Raw genomic sequence first — 19969 nt, 5'->3', positions numbered from 1 at the left:
AATGCACTTCACTATAAACATTATTATTTTGAACCTTGATAAATATGTTAGAAATTTGTATTATAATTTTTAAAATAAATGGCTGGATTAAAAAGAATCAACCCTAACCTAATTGTAGTGATGTTTTATTACTGTATATTTATATTATAGTAAGTACAGTGGTAATAGATACATTTTTCTAAATAGAATTACTGTATTATTTTACAGTGTCCATTTTTCTTGTGAAGCTTGAGAAATGATTATATTTTTCTCCCCCAAATTTACGACATTATCAAAAATTTTAATGACTCAGATTAAACATTTCAAGTGTTCTCTATATTGAATACAGACCCTAACAACATGGTTTACTGTTATCTTTTAATGCCAAATATTTAGTAGGATTTCTCCATCAATCAAAAATACCCTTATCTGTAAGAACACATATAATTGTCTGGCCATCATCACAACACAATGGACAAACCTGTACTGTTCATCTCCGTAACTACTAACATCCTGCTACTGCTGGAACTGAGAACCGCAAATCAATGGGTGTCACGAATTGCCACTGATCTGATATTGTTGACCTATGCACAATTTAAAGTGATGGATAGTGTTGAGCATTCCGATACCGCAAGTATCGGGTATCGGCCGATATTTGCTGTATCGGAATTCCGATACCGAGATCCGATACTTTTGTTGTATCGGTAATCGGTATCGGGATCGATATAATGTGTAAAATAAAGAATTAAAATAAAAAATATTGATATACTCACCTCTCTGACGCAGCCTGCACTTTACCGAGGGAACCGGCAGCCTTCTTTGCTTAAAATGCGCGCGTTTACTGCCTTCCGTGATGTCACGGCTTCTGATTGGTCGCGTGCCGCCCATGTGACCGCGACGCGACCAATCACACAAGCCGTGACGTAATTTTCAGGTCCTGAATGCCTAATTCTAGGCATTCAGGACCTGAAAATTATGTCACGGCTTCTGATTGGTCGCGTGCCGCCCATGTGACCGCGACGCGACCAATCACACAAGCCGTGACGTAATTTTCAGGTCCTGAATGCCTAATTCTAGGCATTCAGGACCTGAAAATTACGTCACGGCTTGTGTGATTGGTCGCGTCGCGGTCACATGGGCGGCACGCGACCAATCAGAAGCCGTGACGTCACGGAAGGCAGTAAACGCGTGCATTTTAAGCAAAGAAGGCTGCCGGTTCCCTCGGTAAAGTGCAGGCTGCGTCGGAGAGGTGAGCATATCAATATTTTTTATTTTAATTCTTTATTTTACACATTAATATGGATCCCAGGGCCTGAAGGAGAGTTTCCTCTCCTTCAGACCCTGGGAGCCATCAGGGATACCGTCCGATACTTGAGTCCCATTGACTTGTATTGGTATCGGGTATCGGTATCGGATTAGATCCGATACTTTGCCGGTATCGGCCGATACTTTCCGATACCGATACTTTCAAGTATCGGACGGTATCGCTCAACACTAGTGATGGAGCAACCCCTTAAGGTGTTATAGTATGCAATAAAAAGTAAACCTTTCATAGAGCTAACATCCTAAATAATCTAAAGCACCCATGAGATAGATCATTGCTATCAGCAGCACATCATCCTGTGTAAACAAGACTTGGCCTGCCAATATCAAATGCAGTCTTTGCCCAATAAACAATATATTACTGATCGTTCAATGTAAAAGTGTGGTGGGGTCGATCCGTGTAAACAGGCTATGAAATGACCACTAACCGGCAAATATGTCACCGGTCAGCAATAGTGTTGAGCATTCCGATGCTGCAAGTATCGGGTATCGGCCGATACTTGCTGTATCGGAATTCCGATACCGGGATTCCGATACTCTTGTGGTATCGGGTATCGGGTATCGCAACAACATTAATGTTAAAATGTGTAAAAGAGAGAATTAAAATAAAAAATATCGCTATACTCACCTCTCCGACGCAGCCGGGACTTCAGCGAGGGAACCGGCAGCGTTGTTTGTTTAAAATTCGCGCTATTACTTGGTTACGTGAATTCCCGGCTTGTGATTGGTCAGGTCGGCCACGTTGCCGGGACGCGGACCAATCACAGCAAGCCGTGACGAAATTACGTCACGGCTTGCTGTGATTGGTCCGCGTCCCGGCAATATGGCCGCCCTGACCAATCACAAGCCGTGACGTCACGGGAGGCTGGACACGCGCCCATTTTAAAATGAGCGCGTCCAGCCTCCCGGCTTGTGATTGGTTGACCGCGGCGCAACCAATCACAAGCCGTGATGTCACGGGAGGCTGGACACGCGCCCATTTTAAAATGAGCGCGTGTCCAGCCTCCCGTGACGTCACGGCTTGTGATTGGTCAGGGCGGCCATATTGCCGGGACGCGGACCAATCACAGCAAGCCGTGACGTAATTTTGTCACGGCTTGCTGTGATTGGTCCGCGTCCCGGCAACATGGCCGACCTGACCAATCACAAGCCGGGAATTCACGTAACCAAGTAATAGCGCGAATTTTAAACAAACAACGCTGCCGGTTCCCTCGCTGAAGTCCCGGCTGCGTCGGACAGGTGAGTATAGCGATATTTTTTATTTTAATTCTTTCTTTTACACATTTATATGGTTCCCAGGGCCTGAAGGAGAGTTTCCTCTCCTTCAGACCCTGGGAACCATCAGGAATACCGTCCGATACATGAGTCCCATTGACTTGTATTGGTATCGGGTATCGGTATCGGATTGGATCCGATATTTTGCCGGTATCGGCTGATACTTTCCGATACCGATACTTTCAAGTATCGGACGGTATCGCTCAACACTAGTCAGCAATCATTTAACGCTGCACATCACTCTGTGTAAATGTACCCATGACTTGTGGAATAATAGAAGTTGATTGATAAGAACTAGGCCATACACTAAACCATAGGACTAATATGGAGTAAGAACTAGTGATGAGCGAGTGTACTCGTTGCTCGGGTTTTCCAGAGCACGCTCGGGTGACGTCCAAGTATTTGTAACTCCTCAGAGATTTAGTTTTCATCACAGCAGCTGAATGATTTACAGCTATTAGCCTGCTTGATTACATGTGGGGATTCCCTAGCAACCAGGCAACCCCCACATGTACTCAGCCTGGCTAGCAGCTGTAAATCATTCAGCTGCCGTGATGAAAACTAAATCTCCGAACACTATAAAATACTCGGAGGTCACTCGAGTGTGCTTGGGAAAACCCGAGCAACGAGTACACTCTCTCATCACTAATAAGAACGTTATCGTAAACTAAGTGTTATCAGCAATCATAAAATATACCGCAAATGGAAAAGGTACCGAAGAGAAAGCAGTAACTATGTATATGATGTTTTAAATTACATGTATATCTTTATGGAAATATAACTCTAACATTGGCTTGGGCTGTGCTATACTATTGTATCTGAGGATGGCTTAACAAATGAAATATTAAATCACATATATCATGAATACAAACATGGCAGCAGTTTTATCAGAAAATATCTATATGTTTTATCAATGCCAAATTCCTGCATCTGCTGGGTTAAGGTGATTTCTTAACAACAGTCTCAGCTCTTGCACAAAAGTTTATTAGACCACCAGCTATTTCTTCCAGCCTTCTTCCCTGGTACCACAGTTGGCTGGGGAATAGATCACAATGAGCAGACACCTCTGAAATAATTTTTTCTCCTTGGAAAGCAAAGCATTGGGCATGATGAAATCCAACATGGCCAATCCTTTTTTATTCTGGCATGTGGCATTGGGGAGAGTCCCTTACAAATTAGAAGGTTGACCGGCCCTGGCAGAATCCTTGGTTTCCACCAGTGTTCATCTAATATGTATGTCTAGCCTTTGGTATATGTCAATATGATGTCTACCTCTGTCTACCTCTGCCAGGGTCACTCTATAAGCGTTATAAAAAAATGCATATTATATCGAAAAATAATATTGGTATGGTATGCTTTTATGGAATCATCTTTGGAAGACACAGCAAATTAGGTTAATCAGCAGAGATGTGTGACTTCAGCAGCTGTCTGCAATTGTTCTGAACCATAAAAGTTTATAAAATGATTGCAAAAATTCCTTTTTCTCTCTTTACTGTTTACCTCTCTGTTCCCTCTGCTACTCACTGTCAATTGTCCAGTCTTCGTCATATAATCTGATCACCTCCATGAACTCTGAAATCCCTGGCCTCTCATACTCAGCTAGGACTTCTGGCTGTGATGTGGTCCAATATGGATCTGCACATGCATGCGTCAGGCCACAGTGCTTGTCATGATGTCAAGACCTTTTGTCTTCAGACACCGAAGAACATAACAACATTAAATTCTCAGGAAAATTTGCATGAACAGGCAAGTTTGAATTTTGCCTGATCTGCTCAACTATAGTATTCAGTATTGTTAAAAACAAAAGGTATGCCAAAGCATATTTCTCTAACATATTGCAAAAGGCTACTTCGTGCCATGTGAACCATGTACACTGAGCAACAAGACAACTGTTTAGTTAAATTTTTTTATCTGGACACTAAGACAATTGTCGATACACCGATATGTCAACTTAGGAGTCAGTTATTCTGGAAAGAAGATAAAGTTTTATACTAGGTGGACAAACAAAAGCCAGAACCCTGGTATTCCTAGCTTAGTTTGTATGAGCTATGTCTTATAAAGCCTTATGACTCAAAACACTTTACAGCAATGGTTCTCAGTTTTCATTTTAAAAGAGCAATTTTCATTTTTTTAACCAGACAAATATTTTCAGATATAAGAGAATTTTTATTTAGCGTGTTGACTATGCTACTGTATTTTTTATGTTTTTTTTACAAAGAGGGCTTGCTCACAGGATTTCCTGCGGGCATATATTTAGGCTGTCTTGCATAATCTCCCTGTAAGTAACACCACTTTGGTAAATAGCACAGAAATCAGTACTTAATAATAAGGGCGGCATCACTGGAAACAATGCAGTTTAAAAAAACCACAAAAAAACAAGAATAAACAAGACAGTTGGTAGAAGTGGGAATGAAACTAAAAACTGGACACTTTTGACCTTGAGACAAATCTTTTTTAAGTATTAGTAAGCAAATATTTGAAAAGAATAGAGAATTATCACAAGAAGACGGGGTGAAGCCGCGCTCAGGGGTTGAATGCTGTATGATAATGGACGGCAAGTGGCTGGTATCCAGGTCCTGGTTGGTACCCAGGATACAGCTACAGATATATACCCTACACAAGGAGTGGATAAATACTAAGAAGAATGTCTAGAACATGTGTGTATTACATACGCATAAACACTATATTGCGGGAAGCTGCTTACCCACTGTGTAGATGCGCTTGTAGTCCCACTGCGGAGCCCAAAGGATTGCCCGATCTGGCAACCGCTGTTAGCTGTTGCTGCGTCGGCAGGGAATAAGGGAGCAGGAGGGAGTGTAGCAGCTGGTGCGATACCTAGGAGCCCCGGCCGAAGGCATCCCTGGTAACCGCGAGGAAAAGATGGCTGCTAATGCCGGCTCGCGCGTGCCTGTACTGTGACGTCACAAGAGGTACGGAGCGGTGTTGGGGCCAAAAAGGGAATGACTAACCAATGCGTTTCGAAGGTGCTCGGCCTTCTTCATCAGGGTTTCTGTGTGTCATTCCATCTTCTCCCTTTATATGCTACCGTTAGGCTGCTAATACGCCCACAACCCGCCTCCCCACATAACTCATTTGGGTACGCTGCGTGGAATCTTTGATGTTTCCACGCAGAACTAAAACAAAAGGTAGTTGATAACTTTTAGTTCTGACCAGTTACAATCTTAGCCGGCTCATCCTGGCATTTCTGCGACTTCTGCTGATGTCACTTAGACAAGGCAAATATCATGCTGATTGATAGCTGACTCCTCACTTTTTAACTGCAGGGAGCAGGCTGTCAATAAGGAAGAAGTTGGCCCTGACACCCCATCAACAGAGCAGAGCAGAAGGGAAGAGATGGTTTGGTGAAGATTGGTAAATTGAAGCAGAATATACTACTTGACTACTACTACTTGTCAGTTCTTAGCACAAAAATAACTAAAGTTTTACATAACCAATTTAAGTGTAACAAAAACGGTCCAAACATACAAAGTTATGTAGGTGGAAACAGATATCCACTAGAGATTAACTAAATAATAAGATGATCATTTTTTATTCTCCTTAATCAACGCCTATCTTATCCACAAGAATACTATATATTATAACATAATAAACATACCTGTGGCTTAGATTTTCCTGAAAAGTTATTTAAAGATTGATTTTCAATTCCAGAATCATCAGCATCTATCAGACTGTCCACAGGAACATTGTGTTGAGGTGGAACAAAAGCAAATTCCTGCTCACTTGGATCCAGAGATACACAAACATCATAGGAATATGGCAGAGATAATGTCCCATGGTTAAATTGAGAAATAAATCGGGGATCTATCTGCGGGTACAGATTTGTACTCAAGGACCCAAATGAAGTAGAAGATTTGGACTCTTTATATTTGGAGACAACTGCAATAATCACAGTCAACATGAAGAAAAAGGAAATCAGTGCCAAGGCGATTACCAAGTAGAATTGTAGGTTAGACTGAGATTCTTCTTTGTTAGACTGACTGCTCAGCTCAGGAAGAACCTGATGAAAATGATCAGCAATCACCATGGTTAGAGTGACTGAAGCTGAGCGGGAGGGAATCCCATTGTCCTTTACTAGAACCACAATTCCATGTTTCGTGATGTCCTTTTCGTGAAATCCACGTGATGTCCTGATCTCTCCTGTGTGCTGGTCAATGGTGAAGAGTGATGGTTCTGAAGACTGTAAAAAGTAAGACAACCAGGCATTGTGTCCAGAGTCTGCGTCCACTGCCACCACCTTAGATACTAAAGAGCCTTGTTCAGAGGTCCAAGGAACCATCTCAAATGTTGAGCTGTCAACCTCTGGTGATGGATACAGAATAACTGGAGAATTATCATTCTGGTCTACTATACATATTCTTAGTGTTGCACTGCTGTTCAGAGATGGAGATCCATTGTCTCTGGCAATGATTTGGATGTTAAATTCTTTATGTTTCTCATAATCAAATGACTGTTGAGCATAAATGACCCCAGTGACTGGATTCAAGGAGATGTAGGAAGACAGGGGATCTTCTTTATTTGTAGACATTACAGAGTAAGTTAATTTGGCATTGTCGTCACTGTCCAGATCTCTTGCTTGAATACTAAATATTGAGGCTCCTGGTGAATTATTTTCATGTAAAAATGTAGTGTAACTTAATTTCTCAAACACTGGAGCATTGTCATTGACATCTGATACATCAAGACTGATAACTTTTCTAGAGGTCATTTCTGGAGACCCCTTGTCTGAAGCTTCTATTGTGATGTTGTAGGATGATATTTCTTCTCTATCTAGACTCCTTTTTGTAACAATTTTGAAAAAGTTTCTTCCTGATGATATTAAGCCAAAAGGCAAATCTCCTTTAATAGTACAAAAAACTTCACCATTTTCCCCTGAGTCACGGTCATTAACTTTTACTAGTGCCACCATAGTACCAGGGGCAGAATCCTCTGGAATAAGATCTGATGATGAGGTTATAGATATCTCAGGAGCATTGTCATTTTCATCTGTAATTTCTATTAACACCTTAGCATGAGCAGCGAGGCCTCCTCCATCTTTGGCTTCTACTGAAATTTTATAATATTTATTTTTTTCATAATCTAAATTTTCTTTTGTTTTAACCTCTCCATTTTTGGTATTGATAGTAAATGTCTGAAGAATGTGATTTTCCATTGTACCAAATGAGTAAGTGATCTGTGCATTGACTCCTTCATCTTCATCACTTGCACTGACGTGCAGAATTGTAGAATTTACCGGTATATTTTCTCTGACACTTACTTTATATACATCCTGTGTAAATACTGGAGAATTATCATTGATATCATTGATGATGACATTAATTAGGGCAGTGCCTGTCTGTACAGGATTTCCTCCATCAGAAGCTGTGAGGATGAGTTCATGCTTGTTCTGTGTCTCTCGGTCTAGAGGTTTCTCTAGTATCAGCTCTGGAAATACACTGCCATCAGTGCTGACCTTCTCTCCAAGAGCAAAATACTGGTTCTCACTGAGTCTGTAGCTTATCAGGGAATTAACGCCGACATCCAGATCTTCTGCTTTTTGTAGTACATATTTTGCTCCTGGGGAGGTAGATTCGCTTAAGTCTAATGTTAATGTGTCATAGATGAATTTAGGAGGATTGTCATTAATATCCTGAATTTCAATCTTAACAATCAAAATATTTAGTGGATTTTCCACCACAGCATCAAATGTAAGGACACAATCAGCTGCAGCTCTGCACAATGTCTCCCTGTCTATCCTATCAGCAATGTACAGGTTTCCATTATCCAGGTTTATGCTGAAATATTTCTCATATAGGTCAGACACAATTCTTAATTTCCTTCTGGAGAGATCCTTAACATTTAATTCAAGATCCTTTGCTAGATTTCCCACAATAGAACCTTTTCTTAATTCTTCATTAATGGAATAATGAATCTGACCAGAGACTGAATGACACAGCCAGGAAAATAAGAAGGGAAATATTACTTGCCATCTGAGTCCTTGCACTGATTGTCCTTCCTGCAGTTGTAATCCAGCCATCCTTCTTCTCACCAGAATTATAATGGTAAAAATCCTTCTTATATTTATAATCCAGCAGAAAATAATCCGTCTTCTTTCTGAGTCCTGTACCCGGCACATCCCAGTGTAAAATGCTGTGTATTTCTTCTTGCAGTTGAACACTGTCTGCATCATGGAGGCGATTCTGGATTTACAGAATATTTTCTTTATTGGTAAACAGCGGCGCTCTGAGGCCAATATGGGGAACTGCAGCATCATTGACAAATATTTTTACTAGCTTTGCTATTAACAATGCAATAGTTTTATACTAAGGTTATCATAAAGAACTTAGCACATGGATATCATTTTAACTGTACGTAAGGAATTGAATGGAATAATGATTATGATTAAAGTTATTAAAATGTAAATATACGATGTTTAGAAATTATAAAAAAAGTTGTAAGCTGTTTCTTGCATAATGTTACTTTATTTCTAAGTTTATAAATCTCATATTAAATATACTCCCTTTGAAATTTTGTATTTGCCTATTGATAATGTATCTTGCAGGTTCCTAATTTGATTGTCTTACATAGTCCCATAGTGTGTTATGCCATCCAGATTATGAAAGAGCTACAGAAACTTTGCAGAAATGGACTAAACAATGTGGGAACATAGCAGGAGAAATGTTTATCACTTATACAGCACTATACACATAACTGTTATTCAATGGAATATAGGCTGAACTGGATGGACAAATGTCTTTTTTCGGCCTTACTAACTATGTAACTATGTAAGATAAAGCAGCAGGTAAAGTGTATGATATTACAATTAATAGTAAAGATAATAAAAATGATCTAACAATGAAAATGTGAAATGATCGGTCATACAGACCAATATATCCTATCTGATAACATTTGCCTTACCTTTAATTTAAAATGTACATTTTTGATGACTTTCATACTTTATCTAATAGTAATCTGATTTGCATTCAATGATTTCCTTACAGTTAATAGTGAAAAATAGCACATGGTTTATGAACAAAGGCAATAAGAAATACTATTGTGAGCTCTAAATCAATACTTAGTTTTTTCAAAAAGCAGCTAATTTATTGGTAAAATTCAATAAATAACTTTTTTCAAATAGAAATTAATAAAACCATAGTATCTGCAAATCTATCAACGCAATTTTTATTTACTAAGAACTTGAAAATGCCTATATAATAATATCACTGGAATCTCGTAATGTATAAATGTATCCATTTTGCTCAATAGCACATGAAACTACATGAAAATATAAAACTTTAGCAAGTTTTTAAATATGTTACAGGCACTATAATTACCTGCTGATCAGTGGGGATCTGGGTGCTGAGCCCCCATTGATTGCTCAAAAGTCCTTCTAGAATTGCACAGCTTAGGTGACAGGAATGCACAACTCCGCTCTATGGGTGCAGTCAGACAGGAGCTCCGAGTTCTTGTCACCTAAGCCACGCATTTCTCAGGTGACTTATGAGCAGGACCCCAATCAATCTGCAAGTAATTAAAGTCCCTGCAACACATAAACATTTCACTGAAGGATTAGTTACTCTTTAAGGAAAACTGTAAAGCAATTAACTATTCACTGTATAAATGACTAAAAAAATGTATATGTAGACATGATATAAAGTTCCCTGAATCTCACCAATTTAGTATTGGCTGTGCACTGATTTTCTTTTAGATTAATATTAGATGTGATTCAAGAAATGTGTCTATTTTAGTGATAAAAATATTAAAAAAGGCAACTGAGATACTTAAATCAAGAAATCTACTGGTCTATGAACACAGACATATGCTTCACTATCAATCCAAGTGTATAATATTGTTTTGGAAATAGACCTTTAAAAGGTTTTCTGTTTCAGGAACATGGACCACAAATGCTCTAAAATAACTAAAACAACAAACAGAACAGGTTTTTACCTCCCCGGGTCCAAAGCCATTTTCTCGCTGCTACTTGGGTCTAGGTGCTTTGCCTTCCATGTTGATGTCATATCAACAGTACATTTCAGGGCTGTAGCCAATCCTCAGGAGCTAATGCAATCTCTTTTAACAATCTCTGAGCTCATTGATTGGCTACTGCAATGATGTGTGCTGTTGGTAAGATGTCTCCACTGCACCCAAAACACCAACAGTCAGACCTGGTGAGGGTGAGTATTAGTGATGAGCTAGTGTACTCATTGCTCGGGATTTCCCGAGCACGCTCGAGTGGTCTCCGAGTATTTGTTAGTGTTTGGCGATTTAGTTTTCGTCGCCGCAGCTGAATGATTTATACCTATTAGCCAGGCTGAGTACATGTGGGGGCTGCCTGGTTGCTAGGGAATCCCCACATGTAATCAAGCTGTCTGGTAGCTGTAAATCATTCAGCTGCGGCGATGAAAACTAGATCCCCGAACACTAACAAACACTCAGAGATACCAGCGCAACGAGTACACTCGCTCATCACTAGTGAGTACCTGCTCTTTTTTGGCACTTGAGTTACTTTAGAACTGTTCTACAAAAATGAAAACCTATTTTAACGCTGATCAAACACATTAGATATTGTAACTGTCATCTGAACACTCGTTTGGCCACTATCTCGCAAACTTATCAAACCCATTATATGTACACGTTCTGCTCAGGTCAGTATACATATGTGCATTGTAGGAAGATGACACACCTTGAGTTAGCAACATCAATATGAAATGTACGATGGGGAACAAGGCCGTGGAGCTGGCAGGCCAGCACATACATATGGGTGAACACTCTTTTTAACTATTACCTTCCTAAGACATAATGCGCTGAACACAAATCTGTAGTTACTATTTGATAGGCACTGGATTTCTGTCCCATCATTTAGACTCTTTCCATGCTACAGGGCTATATTGAGTATGGGCACCAGGATATCCATATGTTCCTTATGGTACCATAAGATTTGAAGACACTACTCTCAGTTGTACGTGTTAAACTTATAATGTCCTGACCTACAGTACCTCTCGACCTAGTTTTTCACCTTTCACCTGATTGGGATCAAATCACATTTGTCCCTACAATTATGTATTAATATTTATTTTGTGATTGTAACTATGTAAATTATTTTTTTTTTATGTTTTGTAGCACATTCAGACTCTAGTTCTCCTTGTTATATACTGTACGTCTGTCTAGTATAGCTGTGAAGAAGCATTTTAAACTATGCAGAATAGCAGAATAAATATATTAAAGCCACTTTATATAAATGATATCTGTTATGAAAGATAATAATATAATAATAAATAATAATAATAATAATCGCTACTAAATTTACTCTAAATTATTATGAGTAATTACTTCACTTACATAATCCTACATAAAATCCTTTAAAATGGATCATATAACAATTGTTACAAAGTTGTTAGATTGTAGCATAAAATAGATAAAACTTTTTAGACATTCTAACTTGACTAATTAAAGGGCATCCGTCACCCCGTTTTTTCAGTATGAGATAAAAATACCGTTAAATAGGGCCTGAGCTGTGCATTACAACAGTGTATTTTGTGGACCCCGATTCCCCACCTATGCTGCCAAAATACGTTACCAAAGTAGCCGTTTTCGCCTGTCAATCAGGTTGGTCTGGTCAAAAGGGCGTGGTGTCTTCCCTCAGATCTTGCTTAGTTTTCCGTTGGTGGCGTAGTGGTTTGCGCATGCCCAAGGTCCCGAATCCACTGCACAGGGGAGTTAAAAGAGCGCGATGTGCACTATTTCATTGGTGATCGGTGGGGGTGGCCATCTTCCGAGATGCGAACTCTGCTTCAGGAAAATGGCCGCCGCGATCTCCATCTGCGCACGCGCGGCATCCCGCGGCCATTTTCCTGAAGCCGCGGCCAGCAGAGCACCGCTTCTGCCCACGCGCAGCCAAAGGAAGATGGCCGCCCCCACCAATCACCAATGAAATAGTGCACATCGCGCTCTTTTAACTTTGGTAACGTATTTTGGCAGCATAGGTGGGGAATCGGGGTCCACAAAATACACTATTGCAATGCACAGCTCAGGCCCTATTTAACAGTATTTTTATCTCATACTGAAAAAACGGGGTGACAGGTGCCCTTTAATGACTTACCAACCACCGACATGCATAAAAATGGCAGGAGCAAAGGAGCCTTATTCCCTCATCACCATTTTGAAAGGGAGATTGGGAATAAGGGAATTGGGCCCCTTTAAAGTCACAAAATTTGTGGCGTTTCAAATACCAGGGGTAGCTGAGACCCTGTACTAAACTATCAGGGCCGTTTTGTTCAGATCTAAAATGGTGATCATGTAAATAAAAGTGAGATCCAGTGTAAAAATCATTTCTTTCTCTGGCATGAGGTAACATGTCAAAGGAGAGAGAAATGGTGTCCCTTGGCCCTCCACAATACCTTAGTACCAGAACCAACACTCTTCGCCTCTCCTCCTCCTCTTCATGAAGCAAAATGGCATGCGCATACACAGTGCACCTGCCGAGATCTGCCAGCCGGCACCCGTAAAACACAAGAGTAATTCCTATTGGTTCCTGACTTTTGTTCAGTGGGATAGACCCTATGACAGTCATTAAAAGACCAATATTTAGTAAATATAACAGCATTGGGGCTGTGACTTTCTCTTCTCTCATTGTTGATGTTCTGGGAAAGAAGAGACATACACTACATCAAAGTGCTGTCAAATTTCTTGCTCAGTTTCAATAAATTATTCCCCAATCTTCTAATCACCCCTGTGTCAACCACCTAGCCAGGTTAAATGTTTCTTTTTTTTTTTTTAGAATTTGTATTTCTATCAACCTTTGTCATTAGGATTAGGGTTAGGATTAGGCTTAAGGTTAGGATTAGGGCTAGGTTTAGGCTTAGAGTTAGGGTTTTTCAAAACTTACAATAAAAAATTATGACGATATGACAACATATTCAGTATGACGATCTAATGTTATAATGTTATGAAATTAGGTGTGGTACCTTTGGGTTCAAAATGCTCACTATACCCCTGGATAAAATCCATGAGAGGTGTAGTTTTCAAAATGGGTTCACTTATGAGGGATTTCTGCTGTTTAGATATCTTTCGGAGAAATTTGTGTCCCAAAACTTAAATATTGCTTCTTTTGTTCTGAGCCCTTCTGTTTGTCCAAAGGAAATTTATTGACTACATGTGGGGTATTGTCACGCTTGTAAGACAGTGGGTAACAAACTGTTAAGTCAACATTTTGGTGCAAAGAAAAGTGAAAAAATAAATTGCAGCTAAAGTAACATTTTAGTGGTAAAATTTAAATTGTTTTTTCATTCCACTTTGCATTAATTCCTGTGTAGCACCTGAAAGGGTTAAATCATTTGCTAATAATAGTTTTGAAGTATTTGAGAGGTGTGGTTTTTAAAATGATATCATTTTTGGGTAGTTTGCAATATATAGGACTCTCAAAGTCTGTGAAAACCTGAAAAGGTCCCTAATAAAACAGGTTTGTAAATTTGTTGAAAAAAATGAGAATTAGCTGCAAAACTTTTAGTCCAGCTAACATCCTAACAAAATAAAATGACATTTGAAAAATTATGTAAATATAAAGAAGACGTATGGGAAATATTTATTAATTATTATATAAAGTATGATTGCCTGCTTTAAGGATATAAATATTGAAAGTTTAAAAATGTAGATTTTTTCAAAATTTTCTCCAAAAATGTGATATTTTCACAAATAAACACAAGCCATATGTTAGTGGTCGAGTTCCCACCTCTGCACGGGGGAATCTCGAGCCATCTCCACTGTGGTCTCCCATTCTTCTGCCGCAGTGGAGCCTGCTTAGAAGAGGCGTCGGTCCCAGCGTCTTGTGCAGTCTGACTCTGTGCAAAGAGTTACTGCTGCCTTTCCAGCTTCTGCCATTGTAGCCAGAGCTGGGCAGCGGCGAACAAATGTTTTTTGGACTAAGTCCTGCTTTTCCCCTTCTGAGCATGCCCAGGGTGAGATCTCTCATTGGAGATCAAGGGTCACATGCTTAGATACTGCAGCAAATCCCATTAGTCCTCCAGGAACATCCTGAAGGTGCTCAACTTCTGTGGCAGCTTCCCTTTAATCCTTCTGGGAAGGTCCTGCACTTGCTGCAGCTATAAAAGGTTTGCATGACCGCACGGCCATGCGCTAGTATCAATTCATGTCATGAGTTTTGCGCCAATGTGGTCATACATGTGTGTATTCAGGGCCCTGGCTGAAATAAGCCACCAGAATACCGGCACCTCCGGTGAGGAGATTGTGTGTATGCATTCAGGGCCCCGGCTGAAATAAGCCACTAAAATACCGGCACCTCCGGTGAGGAGATTGTGTGATTGCCTCTTTGACGGTGTGACCACAAACTGCTATCTGCTCAGCAGTTGCTGTGTACCCCTGTGAGCTAAACAGAACACAGTGCTTTCTTTATAGGCAACTCTGTGAAGTAACAGAGTCCACTTCTACCGCCATATAGGGCCGCCATTTGCCAGCAGCAGGTTCTCTCCTGCACGGTGGACCCCGGGCTGCGAATGCACCAAATATCATCTCACTGTTTACTCAGTGCATTCTGCCAGCCCTAACACCATATCAAGCTAATTTTAACTCTTTAATGAAGTACAATATGTCACAAAAACAGTCTCAGAATCACTGGAATACATTGAAGCGTTCCAGAATTATTACCATATAAAGTGACACTGGTCAGATTTCTAAAATTTGACCTGGTCATTAAGGGGAAGGTAAGGAAATTAAGGAAAGTGTTGGCCTAAAGTTAATAAAAAAGGAAATGATTCATTAAAGAACAAGTGGACTTTGACATAAAAATGTATTTTTTTTTTACTGCTGCCATCACCGTACAAGCTGGAAATATCATCAATAAGATCTAATATGTTTTTGCGAAATAACCCATGATATAAATTCTTGTATCTCTTCTTCTATACTATTGGAGCCTCCAACTGTATCAACACCTGGAAACACCAAAGTATTTTGGTCATATATCACCAAGTCTACTGAGGAAAAATGAGTATCTACAGGGTAACTGCCAATTAATTTTTTATGTTATAGTTCATTCCTAATAAATGCAGTCCATCATTCAGGGTCTGGGCTTTAAAACCTCCAACAATCACTCAAAAAACAATCTGCATCACAGAGCTCAGCAAGTTCCAGATTCTCTATTGGTGTGCGGCACACGTTAGGAAACAACAAGATATTATATGAAAAAATAAATAATGGGTGTACTTTCTAAAGCTGATCTGAGAGGCATTTTTTTATAACATATGACTAGTGATGAGTGAGTATACTCGTTGCTCGGGTTTTCCAGAGCACGCTATAGTGATCTCAGAGCATTTGTGACTGCTTGGAGATTTAGTTTTCCTTGCCGCAGCTGCATGATTTGCGACTGTTAGCTTGATTACATGTGGGGATTCCCTAGCAAGCAGGCAACCCCCACATGTACTCAGGCTGGCTATTAGCTGTAAATCATGCAGCTGCATCAACAAAAACTAAATCTCCGAGCACTCACAAATGCTCGGAGATCACCAGAGCATGCTCGGGAAAACCTGAGCAACGAATATACTCGCTCATCTTTGCGTATGACAGTTACATTTCAAAGAAAGACATGGTCATTGGAAACAGTCTAGCTAAGCTAAAAAACACCAAGCCAGACCAAGGAAACATGTAACGCTATAAAGTAAAAACTGATGTTTGTTGTCAATGTACTGAATCGTAAAAGAAGCAAATCATATTAGATCCCATACAATGATCCTTTACAACTAAACATGTTCTATTCCTTTAAATCTTGGCAGGTCAAATAAGTTATTGGAAGTAATTCTATATTAGAAACTCCTTGATACATTTACATAAAATGTTTTATTTGCTTTAAGAAAATATATTTTATGACATTTTTAAACATAGAATATTTCATGGCATGTGACAACATACCTGTGGTATAAGATTTTCTGCAGGTGTTGAGCTCTTTAAAGTTTCCTTTCCCATTCCTGAGTCATCGGCATCTATTAGACTGTCCACAGGAACATTGTGTTGAGGTTGAACAAAAGCAAATTCCTGCTCACTTGGATCCAGAGTTACACAAACATCATAAGAATATGGCAGAGGTAATGTTCCAGGGTTAAATTGTGAAATAAACCTGGGATCAATCTGTGGGTAGAGACTTGTACTCAATGGTCCAAATGTGGTAGTAGACTTTGACTCTTTGTATTTGGAGACAACTGCAATAATTACAGTCAACATGAAGAAAAATGAAATCAGTGCCAAGGCGATCACCAAGTAGAATTGTAGGTTGGACTGAGATTCTTCTTTGCTAGACTGACTGCTCAGCTCAGGAAGAACCTGATGAAAATGATCAGCAATCACCATGGTTAGAGTGACTGAAGCTGAGCGGGAGGGAATCCCATTGTCTTTTACTAGAACCACAATTCCATGTTTCATGATGTCCTTTTCGTGAAATCCACGTGATGTCCTGATTTCCCCTGTGTGCTGGTCAATGGCGAAGAGTGATGATTCTGAAGATTGTAAAAAGTAAGACAACCAGGCATTGTGTCCAGAGTCAGCGTCCACTGCCACCACCTTAGATACTAAAGAGCCTTGTTCAGAGGTCCAAGGAACCATCTCAAATGTTGAGCTATCAACCTCTGGTGATGGGTACAGAATGACTGGAGAATTATCATTCTGATCTACTATACATATTCTTAATGTGGTACTGCTGTTCAGAGATGGAAATCCATTGTCTCTGGCAATGATTTGGATATTAAGTTCTCTATTTTTCTCAAAATCAAAAGGCTGTTGAGCATAAATGACCCCAGTTACTGGATTCATGGAGATGTATGAAAGCAAGTGATCTACTTTGATATACATTAAAGTGTAGGTTATCTTGGCATTGTCTTCACTGTCTAGATCTCTTGCTTGAACACTAAATATTGAGGCTCCTGGTGAATTATTTTCTGGTATAAATGCAGTGTAACCTAATTTCTCAAACACTGGAGCATTGTCATTGACATCTGATATATGAAGCTTGATAACTTTTTTAGAAGTCATTTCTGGAGACCCTTTATCTGATGCTTGTATTGTGATGTTGTAGGATGATATGTTTTCTCTATCTAGATCACTTTTTGTAACAACTTTAAAAAAATTACTTGTTGATGATATTAACTGAAAAGGTAAATCCCCTGTTATTATACAGTGAACTTCACCATTTTCTCCTGAGTCACGGTCATGAACTTTGATCAGCGCCACCACAGAACCAGGGGGAGAATCCTCCGGAATAAGATCTGATGATGAAGTTATAGATATCTCAGGAGCATTGTCATTTTCATCTGTTATTTCTATTAAAAATTTAGCATGAGCAGCGAGGCCTCCTCCATCTTTTGCTTGAAGAGAAATTTCATAAAATGTATTTTCTTCATAATCCAAATTTTGTTTTGTTTTAATCTCTCCATTTCTGGGATTGATAGCAAATGTCTGAAGAATGTGATTTTCTGTTGTACTAAATGAGTAAGTGATCTGTGCATTGACTCCTTCATCTTCATCACTTGCACTGACCTGCAGAATTGTAGAATTCACCGGTATATTTTCTCTGACACTTACTTTATATACATCCTGTGTAAATACTGGAGAATTATCATTGAAGTCAGTGATAATGATATTAATTAGGGCAGTGCCTGTCTGTACAGGATTTCCTCCATCAGAAGCTGTGAGGATGAGTTCATGCTTGTTCTGTGTCTCTCGGTCTAGAGGTTTCTCTAGTATCAGCTCTGGAAATACACTGCCATCAGTGCTGACCTTCTCTCCAAGAGCAAAATACTGGTTCTCACTGAGGCTGTAGCTTATCAGGGAATTAACACCGACATCCAGATCTTCTGCTTTCTGCAAAACAAATTTTGCTCCTGTGGAGGTGTATTCACTCATTTCTAAAGACAATATGTCATAAACAAATTTAGGAGGATTGTCATTTATGTCCTGAATATTAATCTTTATACTGAAAACATTTAGTGGATTTTCCACCACAGCATCAAATGTAAGGACACAATCAGCTGCAGCTCTGCACAATGTCTCCCTGTCTATCCTATCAGCAATGTACAGGTTTCCATTATCCAGGTTTATATTAAGATATTTCTCAGCAACTCCAGTCACAATGTGTAATTTCCTTCTGGAGAGATCCTTAACATTTAACTCAAGATCCTTTGCTAGATTTCCCACAATAGAACCTTTTCTTAATTCTTCATTAATGGAATAATGAATCTGACCAGAGACTGAATGACACAGCCAGGAAAATAAGAAGGGAAATATTACTTGCCATCTGAGTCCTTGCACTGATTGTCCTTCCTGCAGTTGTAATCCAGCCATCCTTCTTCTCACCAGAAATATAATGGTAACAATCCTTCTTATATTTATAATCCAGCAGAAAATAATCCGTCTTCTTTCTGAGTCCTGTACCCGCCACATCCCAGTGTGAAATGCTGTGTATTTCTTCTTGCAGTTGAACACTGTCTGCATCATGGAGGCGATTCTGGATTTGCAGAATATTTTCTTTATTGTGAACAGCGGCGCTCTGAGGCCAATTTGGGGAACTGCAGCATCAGTGATGCAATTGACTTAAATAATTTTTTACTACATCTAGCAAATAAAGTTTACATAGTTTTATATCAAGGTGTCTACTTTGTTAATTTAGGAAATAAATATACATTTAAATGTATTTGAAGCAGTATTGATAATGAATAAAAAAATTTAAACATTGAACAATAGAATTCCAAAATGATTAAAATAAAAGCGGTGCAATATTTGTATCAATAATTATTTCAAACCTTACAAAATGCCAGTTTTTAGGAGACAATGATATCTTTTTGGCATTTCTGCATAATTATTATTTTCAAAACTGTTATCTCAAGTTTGAATAAATATGAGAGTTCACAGTAAATATTTTGAAAGCCAAGTATAAGTCTTCTGCGAAGCATTTGCACCCTTCTGTCATGCCCTATGTGCTCACAATATGCATTACAAATAGATGTATACTTTACATAGGCACATACACACACTCCATAAATATACACATTACACACTAATACATAAAACACTTATTTTCCTGTAATTTCTACCAGAGAGTGAAAAAAACCCTTAAAAAAAGTTGCAGCCGTATGTTGCATAGGTTATATTATAATGCTTTGACTGATGGAAATTTTGGAGTTGCACTTGAGATTACCAGAAAACTTTTTTTTATTTTACCAAATTTATTGCCATTGTAGTAACTTCTTTTTATATAGAAACATCACTATATGAGGTCATTCTTTTGTGAGATGAGCCGTTATTTTTTAGGCACAGTTTAACCATGCACATACGTAAGCATTATAGTTATGTTAAATTATATCATGTGTTAAGTGCAGAAATGAATTGTGCTACTTTATGC

The 19969-nt window shown here is 39.2% G+C and overlaps 1 protein-coding gene across 19 annotated transcripts in view; it reads right to left on the bottom strand.

The window, feature by feature from the left end:
- The window catches only part of LOC143776626 (protocadherin gamma-B1-like), a 472349-nt gene that overhangs the window by 182453 nt on the left and 269927 nt on the right, over positions 1 to 19969 (bottom strand). Inside the window, exon 1 of one of the 19 annotated variants that reach the window (XM_077266174.1) lies at positions 16492 to 18999. The exons of 17 other annotated variants lie outside the window; for them this stretch is intronic. In XM_077266174.1, the coding sequence (XP_077122289.1) occupies positions 16492 to 18912 (2421 nt within the window). In that variant the 5' untranslated portion in view covers positions 18913 to 18999. Of the gene's footprint in view, positions 1 to 6193; positions 8754 to 16491; positions 19000 to 19969 lie in introns of those variants that run through there. One more of the 19 variants, XM_077266159.1, reaches the window with a different exon arrangement.

This window comes from Ranitomeya variabilis, chromosome 5 (genome assembly GCF_051348905.1).
Source record: "Ranitomeya variabilis isolate aRanVar5 chromosome 5, aRanVar5.hap1, whole genome shotgun sequence".
NCBI classification, from domain to species: domain Eukaryota; kingdom Metazoa; phylum Chordata; class Amphibia; order Anura; family Dendrobatidae; genus Ranitomeya; species Ranitomeya variabilis.
This window is presented reverse-complemented; position numbering and strand designations above follow the sequence as displayed.